General features: G+C 55.3%; 1 protein-coding gene across 3 annotated transcripts in view; it reads right to left on the reverse strand.

Annotated features, from left to right (window-relative positions):
- The window catches only part of COL27A1 (collagen, type XXVII, alpha 1), a 148769-nt gene that overhangs the window by 92352 nt on the left and 45263 nt on the right, over window positions 1-11154 (reverse strand). For all 3 annotated transcript variants that reach the window (XR_824845.1, XM_010835143.1, XM_010835142.1), the window contains 3 exons: window positions 11007-11051; window positions 7703-7756; window positions 6752-6796 (listed from right to left, as the gene is read on the reverse strand). Coding sequence is in view for 2 of the 3 variants with exons in the window: in XM_010835143.1 (XP_010833445.1) it covers window positions 6752-6796; window positions 7703-7756; window positions 11007-11051 (144 nt within the window). In the remaining variant the exon portion in view is untranslated. The remainder of the gene's footprint in view (window positions 1-6751; window positions 6797-7702; window positions 7757-11006; window positions 11052-11154) is intronic.

An 11154-nucleotide genomic window follows, 5' to 3' on the forward strand; every position in this document is an offset into this window, starting at 1 on the left:
GGAGACAGCCTGGAGACTTAGCTGGGCTCACCCCCAGGTGGGCTATGTGACTACAGGCAGACCCTCACTTGACCCACTGTCCTCTCAGGCTGGGGGAGTGCTCTCTGAGAACCCTTCAGCTTGGCCCATCCCTTAGACGAAGCCTGGAAGGGAGGAGCAGGAATGCCCCCGGGACCCTGCCACCAGCCCCATCACCTCAGGAAGAGAAGACAGTGTGACAGCACTCTCCAGGCATCAATCCTGGCTGAGATGCCCAACATGTTCACACGCGGAAGCCACCAGACAGGTTCAAACCCATGCGTCTGCAGTCAGGGCCATGCTGGGCTGGCTCAGGGACTCCTCTCAGATCCAGGTGCCAGGTCAGCTTCCCCCATGAGGCTTTAGAACCAAAGCAACCGGATGGCAACCCTCCACCACCCGCGGGCCTCTCTGAGCCTCGGTTTTCTCTGCTGTACAATCGGGGTCCTGAGAGTTTGAGCCAAGATGCTGGATGGAGGGCGAGTCCCTGCCGGCACGTGGAGGCAGCAGCGATGTGGGGGCACCTCTCTGAGGCTTAATTAAGCCAAGACTAGACCATCAGAATCAATGGTCAAAAACCCAAAGAGAGGCACTTATGCGGAGAAAATGCAGCCCAAGGAGAGCCAGTGGCTGATGATGGTGTGGTGACAGCAATAAGAGAAGCAGCTTATACAGAGGACCTATTATTGGCCCCATTTTCGAGATGAGGAAACTGAGGTCCAAGGCTATTAGGGAACTTGTCTGAAGTCACACAGCTATGGAAAAGCAGAACTGGGATCTGAACTCAAGCAGTCTGACTCCAGAGCCCATTCTCTTGGCTGCGAATCAACAGTGAGTACACAGAATGGGCTAGAGCAAGCCTGTAGCCTCTCAAAGGCGCCTGAGAGCCCTGGGCTAACACGTAAGAGGGAATGGCATTGCCAAGGCTCAGGACTGGTTCTGGTTCTCTGCTGTGCTCAGCGGCCTCAATACCCAGCCCTGTATCCACCTTTTCTTGCTTTCTTCAGAGCCAAGGAGATGACCTAGAAATCTAGGGTAATTAAGAACACAATAATCCAAAAAAGGGCTTCCCTGGTGGCTCAGACAGTAAAGAATCTGCCTGCAGTGTGGGAGACCTGGGTTGGATCCTTGGGTTGGGAAGATCCCCTGGAGGAGGGCATGGCAACCCAGTCCAGTATTCTTGCCTGGAGAATCCCATGGACAGAGGAGCCTAGCCTACAGACCATGGGGTCACAAAGAGTCAAACACGACTGAGTGACTAAGCAGAGCACAATCAGAAAAAAGATAGGGCTTTAAAAGAGCTGGAACTGGCATCCAGATCTGCGACTGGAATAATCATAGATGGTCTAAGATGGAAAGACCCTAGCTGTTCTTGGCATTCAGCACCTCATTCATCAGTGGGGAAACTGAGGCCCAGAACCTGCCCAAGGCCCCCTCACCTCGCTAGCTTGCCGCACCCCTCCACCGCTGAGCAACACATCCCAGTTCCGACACTTGCCCAGGGCCCTGATGCTTGATCCAAGGGGTCCCAGAGAAGTGGCGGTGGAGCGGAATGTGCACCACCACCTCCACCCTGCTTGCTTCTCCCCCTCTGGCCGCGCCCGCCCGTGCATAGCGCACACTAACAGCCCGGCCGATGGCGGGACCTTCCTCCGCAGGCCTGAGCTCCCGGCTACAGCAAGCTGGCCCGAGGCCCAAGGAATGAGCTTGGCGCCCTGCCGGGCCCCAGCCACGTGGTCTCCCCACTTCCCCAGGTCAGGCCCCCCTGGGAAACTGAATGCTTCGTACTTTGGGCAGAACAAGGCCCAGGATCCAGGGCGAGACTCCACATTCTCTCTTGGCTACGGCAGTTCAGAGGAACAGATGCCCCAACAGGGACAGTTCTCATAACCACATCTGTGGCAGAATGCCAGAGGCTGAGGAGGTCTCCGAGGGCCATCTTCTCCGCCCCCTCCCTCCAGCCAGTGTCTACACCGACGGCCTGCTCCAGAAGCTGAGACGTCGGGGAGGGGATGCCTGCAGTCTCCAGGATCAGAAGTCCTGCTATGTCTTGAAGACTCAGCTCTCTGGCCTGCGAGATGGTCAGTCCTGCCCCATCCACCTGACAACTCACCTGCCCAGCTTCCCCTGCGCTAAGGAAGAAGTGAGATATTTGCAATCCAGTCTCTGGTAACATTAGGCCTTGCTGCTGCTGCTAAGTCGCTTCAGTCGTGTCGGACTCTGTGCGACCCCACAGACAGCAGCCCACCAGGCTTCCCCCTCCCTGGGATTCTCCAGGCAACATTAGGCCTTAGCCTCCAGTAAATTCTAAAATGCCATCACACGCTGGTTAAGTGCTAACAGTGGAATTCATGATAACCTCGAGGAAAAGCCTGCAGAAGAAACTTGGAGCCCTCTTTACAGGGTTTACATTCGCTAAAGTCGAGGAGCTCCTGCACAGGTTTGACAACAGCCTGTATTCTCTTCCAGAAGGTGCGTGCCCTCCGAGTGCTCCAACAGGGAAAGATTCCTTAAGATCCCAGCACCCTTTTCTCAGGACACTGAGCACGTCTTCACCCTACCTTCTGATATCTACCCAGGAATCCACCCACAAGGAGTCGCCGCGGGGAGGAAGATGGAGGGAGGCAGGGAGAGTTCTCAGCAGGATCCCGGGGTTGCCAACAGCCCTGGGGACAGTTCCAGTTCCAGTTTTGGACCCTAGGGATCACATCCCCAGCTCACAGCAACACCACTGCTTAGGACCTTCACCTGTTTTGTCCTCAGTTTCTCCACTTGGAAACCACTTTGCTCCCTACTGCCCTCAGGCTGAAAAAGAGCTTGAAGCCAAAACTGAACTCTGTGAGAAGCCCTGTCCTGCCCCAGACAGGCATGTGGCCTTGGCCGAGTCCCAACTGTCCCTAAGCCACACACGGAGGGAACCGGAGCCAAGGCTGGACCTTTCCAGCTCTAAGCTTTAGGGTCTGCCCGCCTGACTCGCTACACAAGACCAGCCCTGGCAGGTCTGGCCAGAAGCCACGAGAGAAGCTGTGAGCAGGGGCTGGTCTTGCCAGGCATTCCAGCGGGCTCGACAGTGAAGCCAGAGTGCAAGACAAGAGGATTCACTGTGGCATCATCCTAGGCCCCACGAGAGACTGCAAGGCATGGCTCTGTCCCCAGTTGTGTCACTGCGTCGTGCCCCTAACAGCCCAGGAGAAGCCTCTTCAACTCCAGCCAAGCTGGTAACATCTTATATCTGGACCCCTCCTCGGGAAACCACAACACAGGCGATGTGAGATGAGAGATGTGGAGTAAGCTTTCCTTTGGAGGCTGAAGATGGGAGCACAGAGAGGAGGGGTGATGGGGAAAGCACCCTGCCTGAGCACGCAAGGGTCCTGGGTTCAAGTCCCAGTTCTGCCACCAATGTGCTGTGTGACCTTGGGCGAGTTTACTGGCCGCTCTGAGCTACGTCTACTTATGCGTCTGACCAAGAGGTGGGGCCAGGTCATCACTAGGATTCCTGCAGCTCTGATGTGCTCTGACCTCTGCTGTATTTCACAGCTCCCATCCGCAGAAGACTCCCACACAGCCTCCTGATGCTGAGCAGGCCGTATGCATGGGCCTGAGGTTTTGCTTGCTGGAGAGAAACGGACCACAGCAAAATCATTGCCAGCCCTGCCAGAAATGAGGCCAGCTGCGATCTGGCATGAAGGGATTCAGCTCATTCTCCTGACATTTCCTCTTGGTAATAAGTGCCTAGAAATCATCTGGCCCAAAGCTTTTGACCAGAAGAAAACCCATTCACAGAAGGAGCCCCCAACTCCCATCAAACGGATCAGGGGCTTAGGAGCACGTAACAGGGGGATGGCCCTAAAGACCAGGCGAGGAGTGTGTGGGCCAAGGGCGCAGCAGACTGGGAGGCCAGACAAAGGCACACACAAAGCCCAAGGGACTCAGGGATATAAAGTCTATTCCATACATATTAAATCATTCTGAGGCAGACCCTGCCCATGCGCTGGCCAAGATGATTGGACCAGGGTCAAGCAGACTTTCACAGCCCTCTGGGGTATTGTGTGGCCATAGGACTCCTTGGCGGAATGGGGGTGGTTCCTCGCACCCACGCCTGACACCCCAGTGCCAGGGAACACCCATTATGGAGGGCAGGGTGGAATCTTAGGGAGTTAAAGGCACAAAGACGTGGAGTGAAGAGACAGAAATGAGTTGTCTGTTACAGGGGCTGAAGTGTGGCAAGGCCTCAGAGGGTCTCTGGGTGCGTGGCTTTGAAACCTCGGTTTCCTTGCCTGGAAAATAGATAATCAATCTTACCTCAGTGAATCAGTATGAGAACCACATGTAGTGGTTCAAATGCCACGCAGGTAGCAGGGCCTCCGGGAGTGTGTGCTCAAGGACAACTACGGGTCACGTAGCTGGGTCTGACTCTTTGCGATCCCATAGACTGTAGCCCACCAGGCTCCTCTGTCCATGGAATTTTCCAGGCGAGAATACTGGAATGAGTGGCCATTTCCAACTCCAGGGGCCCTCCTGACCCAGGGGTTGAACCCGTGTCTCCTGCGTCTCCTGCCTTGGCAGGTGATTTCCAGGGCTGCACTGAGACATTCTACCTGAGCCAATGGCTCCCACTCTGTGACTGAAGCTTTGGGAAAACAGACCCAGAGAGGTAAAGCCATTGGCTTAAATTCACACAGCCCAGAGGAATCCTCAGTCACCCACAAAACTACAAATAGAAACAATAACTGCTACCATCTATTGAGTTTTTACTATGTGACAAGCACAATGACCTCATGACCTAGAAGCTATTATTCCCATTTTTCAGATGAGAAAACTGCAGTTCAGACCCAGCAGGACTCCTGCCCCGGGGCCTTTGTACCTGCTCTTCCCTCAACCTGGAAAGCTCTTCCCCACAGCAACCACAAAATTAAAAGATGTTCGCTCCATGGAAGAAAGGCTATGACAAAGCTAGACAGCATATTAGAAAGCAGAGACACTACTTTGCTGACAAAGATCCATGTAGTCAAAACTATGGTTTTTCCAGTAGTCATGTATGGATGTGAGAGTTGGACTATAAAGAAACCCGAGTGCCGAAGAATTGATGCTTTTGAACTGTGGTGTTGGGGAAGACTCTTGAGAGTCCCTTGGACAGCAAAGAGATCCCACCAGTCCATCCTCAAGGAAAGCAACCCTGAATATTCACTGGAAGGATTGAGGCTGAAGCTGAAGCTTCAGCACTTGGCTACATGATGTGAAGAGCGAACTCACTGGAAAAGACCCTGATGCTGGGAAGGATTGAGGGCAGGAGGAGAAGGACAACAGAGGATGAGATGGTTGGATGGCATCACCAACTCAATGAACATGAGTTTGAGCAAACTCAGGAGTTGGTGAAGGGCACGGAAGCCTGATATGCTGCAGTCCATGTGGTCGCAAGGAGTTCGACAGGACTGACTGAACAACAACAATTAGCCCTCAGGCACAAAAGAACTATCAGCTGCAGACTGTTCTAGATCTGAGGGTGAGGTGCCCCTTCTGTCAGTTCCATGAGATCAGGACCTGGATGTCTCTCTTCTCTGAACCCCGCCCCCCGACTTGGCCCCCAGAGGGCCCAGATCCCTATACTACAACAGGTAAGGTGTCATGAACACGCATGTCAACCACAGAATCACAGTCAACCCCCTTTCTGGCCACCCTTGAGTGTTCCTGGCTCCCTTGCAGCTGCCTCTCACCTTCTAACTCCCCCACTATCCCTTCTCCATCAACCACAAACAAAGGGAGGCCCAGACCCAGAGATGAAGATGGGTCCAAGCCCAGGAGTGAACGTGTGGGGCAGCAGCAGAGAACCTTAAGCCACCAGCAGGGGCCGGGGCTGAAAGAAAGATGCTTCAGTTACAATCCTGGGCCTCCTTCGACCTGACAACGGGACCCTGGACGTATCACTCCGACTCTCAGAGCCTCAGTTTCCCCTTGTGAAAAATGAGATCGTTGGAATGAATGACTTTCCCCCAAGCGAAGATTCTAGGAATCCACTTGCACAGCATTATTGCCAACTCGTGAACTTGAGCCAACACTGAGATCAGAGGCCCTGGACAAGAACCGAGTTAGTATCCTGGTTCCGTTGTGAAACTCTGGGCAAGTTACTTGAACTCTCTGGGCCTTGGCTTTTTCTTCCTGCCCCACAGATTCCCAAAAAAAGGGAGAAATAATTTCCTTCTACAATGGACAATCAGGGTCAGAGCTGGTGAACCGGGGTTCCTGCTGAGCCTGTCTTGTGGTCACGTCTCCGGTGGGCCTGCCCAACACCCCAGGGCCCTCTGGCCTTGTGTGTGTAGCAGTAAAACAGGTGAAACCAGCACAACACAGAGGCTGAGTGTTCTCAGACACAGGAGCACAGATATCCTGTCTAGACAAGGCCCCCAGCATGGACACTCACGACCCAGACAACAGAAGCCCCCCAACACAGAACCGCCTTGCAGGACAACTGCTGGACACACTGAGAAGCATCATCCCAGAAGGGCCCAGAGTCCTCAGGAGCCCCCAGCCCCAGCTGTGCAGCAGCCACTCAAGTGTTATGGCAGCAGGACCCGAGGCCCAGACAGCCCCCCATTCCTGCCCACACACTCAAAGCAGAGCAGGGCGGAGCAGAGAGAAGCGAAGAATGCCCAGGCCATGGGTGGACGGGCCACATGGCCAGTGGGAAGTCAGGTTCACCCATAGAATCTGCGTAATAGACACGGAAAATCTTTACCGGCCTACCCATCTTGCCCCTCTTGCCAGGAACGCCAGGCAGACCCTGTAGAAGGAAACAGGGAAGAGATCAGGACAGGATTCCAGCAGGAGACTAACAGCATTGCTCCAAACCAGCCTCTCTTCCACCCACAAGAGGAAGTCACGGTAAGCCTGGCATCCAGTCCACAAATACAACCAGCGCCAGTGATGTGCACGTCGGATGGACGGTCCTTAAATGCAGGTCCTCAGAGTAGGGGCCTGCAAGGACCTGAGCTGGGGAGGTTCCTGAGGAAAGCACCGAGGACTCTGGTATTGAGTGGATACTCAATAAATGCTCCTGCTGTTTCCCTGCGATTCTCTTTCCCCAGCTTATTGATGAGATTACAGTTGAGTCCCCAAATGTGGGCTCAGGTGGAGAGGGGACGAGCCGGTCCAGAGGCAGGGGGGGCACACCACCTCTGTCCTGGGAACTCCAGCAGCCCCGGACACACATACACAAATGAGCGTGGTGTGTTCAGGAAAGCGTCACATAACTCGTGCCTGGTGGGATCTGGTCCATAGGCCATATTGATCGGAAATTTGAAATAAGCCCACTTCTCATTTGCTGAAAGCCCTTCAGGAGCTCCTCATGCTTTCGGAACAGTCCCTCTCCTGACCTTGGTTCCTGGGGGCCATATAGCTGTGCCCGGGGGCCCCCTCCGGCCTGTCTCCCATCCACATTCCTGCCTTGCACTCAGAGCTTTGTGCTGTTAAAACTCGCCAAGTAAGCTTCTGTCCCTGACTTTGCACATGCTGTTCTCTGTGTCTGGAAGGCATCTGCCTCGAATTCTCCCTTAGTGGACACCTGTTTAACTCTGCGGCACCTCCTCCAGGACGGATTCTAGAATTCTCTAGAATTCCAGGATTCCCCAGCCTGGCCCGTGGCAGAGGGAGTGGGTGGGGGAGAGATAAACAGAGAAGGCATACTCACTCGCTCTCCATCAGACCCTGGCAGGCCGAAGAGCCCCGGGAGTCCAATGTAGCCCTAGGAAAAGAGCAGAGGGGAGGTCAGAAGGGCTGGCTGGTGGGGTGTGGCTTGCCCGGCTCGGCCCAGCCCGGCCCAGACACCCCTTGTGCACTCTGGCGCCCGGCTCCTCTTCCTTGCTGGCAGCGGTGGCGGCTCCAGTGGTTCCACGATGACATAGGCCTTGAGGCAAGTGTATATGCCCATGGACTGCATGGTGCTGGCTTCCACGATGTAGTCCAAAGGCACATACCCTCACGCCAGGGAAGGGCGCGGGCACTCGCAGGGGAAGGCCCGCCCCATGCCGGGGGCTCCTGGACCTGCTGGAAGGAAGCTCTCCGCTGGGTTAGATGCTGGGGTGGCACCAAGCCCTACCCACCCTCCCAGGGAGGCTGGCGGGCACTTGTGGCTCCTGCAATGCCTCCTTCTAGGCCTCCAAGGCTGTGCATGTGGGGCTCACATCACCCTGGACCGCCTGAGGGTGGCCAGCAGTGACAGCCGCTGCCACCCCGGCATGCTGGCATCCGGCCAAGCACGTGTGCCGCTGAGTTCAGCCCTCCCAAGGACCCTGCAGATGGCCTGTCCTCCTCCTCACTGACAAAGAAGACCCAGGCTCTGGAGAGAAAGCAGCACAGCGAGTCAGGGGTGGAGTCCGGATCGTCTGCCCTCTAGCCTCTCTCCACGCCATGCCCTCCACCAGGCATGCCCTTCCCACCCCCACGACTGCAGAACCAATGCTTTCAAGCCCGGCTCGGAGGTTCTCTCCTCTGGCTAGCATATCTGATGCCTCCAACCAGAAGCAACCTCCTCCCCTCTCCCCGGCCCCTTATTTATACCCCCCTGCATGGGTGCTAAGTTGCTTCAGTGTCGTGTCTGACTCCGCGACCCCATGGACCAGAGCCCACCAGGCTCCTCTGTCCAAGGGATTCTCCAGGCAAGAATACTAGAGTGGGTTGTCATTTCCTTCTCCTGGAAATCTTCCAGACCCACGGATTGAACCTGCATCTCTTGTGACTCCTGCATTGCATGTGGATTCTTAACCACTGAGCCACCAAGGAAGCCCCTATTTGTACCCCACGTAATAGATTTACCACTTTCTCTTCTGTATCTTCATTATCTTTCTCCACGTTTCATGGCCTCATTAGCCCGGGAACGTCTCCAGAGCAGGAACCTAGCCCAGGGTTCCTATCATATCTGTACTCTCTAGATGTTTGTGAAATGACTTCACTGATTGAACGGACGTGAGTTTGAGCAAACTCAGGGAGATGAAGGACGCGGAAGCCTGGCATGCTACAGTCCCTGGGGTCACAGAGTCAGACACGACTGGGCGACGGAACAACATAAGCTAACATTTACTGAGCACAAAGTATGTGCCAGACCCACTTCTCCTTGCTCTGCAAACATTTAAGGCATCTACTGTGCCCTCTCCACATCCTCAGGAGATAGGAATTATTAGTCAGCTTCCTATAGAGGTGAGATCATTTAGGCCCAGAGAGGCTAAGTGACTTGCCCAAGGTCACATGTAGCAGAATGTGGTATTTGAATTGAGGTCATCTGACTCCCAGGGCCAGGGCCCCTCTAACCACTTTGCTACCCTGCCTCCAATAAACAAGCAACCAGTGCAGACTCACAAGCATTTCTCCGTCCCTAGAAGAGGTCACGAGGCCCCTTTCTTAGCATCATCTTAACAAATGATGTTTAATGATCGTTCCTAGCAGGGCTTATATCCCAGATTTGCAGTGATGGGCTCAGAGAGGTCCAGAGATGTGCCCAAGCTCCCACAGCTGGTTAATGGCAGGGTAGGTCTCCAAACCAGCTGCCCGGACCCCAAGTCTGTGCTCTGCCTACTTCATAAACATAAAGCCGGTGATGGCAGGATTGGGCGGGCAGCCTGAGTGGCCCTGGCTCACCCAGGCTGCTCAGGGCCCTGTGACCCTGAAAAGGTGTGTGCCAGGGTCAGACCAGCAATCCCCTGCACACATGACCTCTAGATGCCACAGCAAGGCAAATGGCAAGCAGCCCCAGATGTCATTAGCCTGCCTCGCTCCTCCGTTCCTCCTGGTAGATCAGAGACCTGGGGCTGAACCAGGAAGCCCTTCTCCCTCGGTTCAGGAGGCCCCTCTGGGGCCAGAGCTCGCGGGGACAGTTGGATAAAGGGAAGGAGGGGGCCCAGCTCCTAGGACAGGAGCCTCCTCAGCCCCCGTCTATCACTGCCCCGCCCCCATCACCATCATCATCATCGCTGACATCATCAACACGTCCTGGGGAACTTTCCCACCTCCAGCCACTCTCCTAACACCCGCCCGTCAGGTCCAGGGATTCGGGCTGAGACTGCAGCCATAAATAGCGTTGGCTCAGGCTCGAAGGACACGTCATACCTGACCTGACCTGGCCTGACCGAGGACTCTGTGACCCACTTGCTGAGCATTCTTTAAAAGGCAGGCAGCCCAGCCCTCCAAATACCTGGGTCCTCAATCCCAGCCCCACCTTAGGCAAGCTATGGGAACTGGGGCCCCATCATGAGCCCAGTTTCCTTGTATATAGAAGACAGGATTCCACTAGATTGCTTCTCAGTCTTCTAAACTCCGTTTTACCCCCATTCAATTCACCCAGAACTTTCTCCATTGCCCCACAACCCACCTGGGAGCCCACCTCAGCAGGATTTACACTTCCAAATTCCTAGCATCCCCCTAACCGTGCCAGGGGTAGGAATGGACATCCCTCCCACTGGAAAGATGGGCAAAGAGCCTGCTGGCTACTCAGGGTTCGTTTCAGGGGCCTTGAAGGAGGGGCCGAGGAGATGCTCCATTAGCCTTCAGGCCTGGACAACATTCACTCATTGGTCAGGACTGCCCTCCCTAAAGGGTGATACCCCAGCCCTCAGCTAGGTGTAGGAGTGAGGCCTCAGAGGACTCCAGTGACAAAGTGGCCCCAGCTTTGGTTCCCTACTGATAGGACTTGCTGGGGGACACAGCAAGCAAATGTGTGATTATAGCAGCTGGACTGCGGCCGAGCCTCCAGCTGACCTGTGCTGCCCAGCTGCCTGGCCGTGGAGACCAAGCTGGCTCCAGGGTTCCCCACCATGTAGCCATCCTCTGCCTCTCTGCTCTTGGGAGCACTCAGGCGGGAGGACCAAGGCCCCAGCTCCCCCAGAAGACCCTGGGTGGACACTGCAGGCTTTACAGCCCTGATCGCCCACGGGGCCCGCTGGAGGGACAGGAAATGCCCACCCAGACCCCCAGGCAGGTGGCACGTGCCAAGTCGCACTTACCCGGCTACCTTTGGGCCCAGGGTCTCCTACAGGTCCAGGCAGCCCCTGAAACACAAAAGACAGAAGGGCAAGGACATATGGAGACGTTCTAGCTGCTGCCAACAACCCAGGCCAAGTCTGTCTCCGTTGGCTTCAGCTGTCCCTCTGT

Source organism: Bison bison, unplaced genomic scaffold, assembly GCF_000754665.1.
Source record: "Bison bison bison isolate TAMUID 2011002044 unplaced genomic scaffold, Bison_UMD1.0 scf7180017864039, whole genome shotgun sequence".
In the NCBI taxonomy this organism is placed as follows: Eukaryota; Metazoa; Chordata; class Mammalia; order Artiodactyla; family Bovidae; genus Bison; species Bison bison.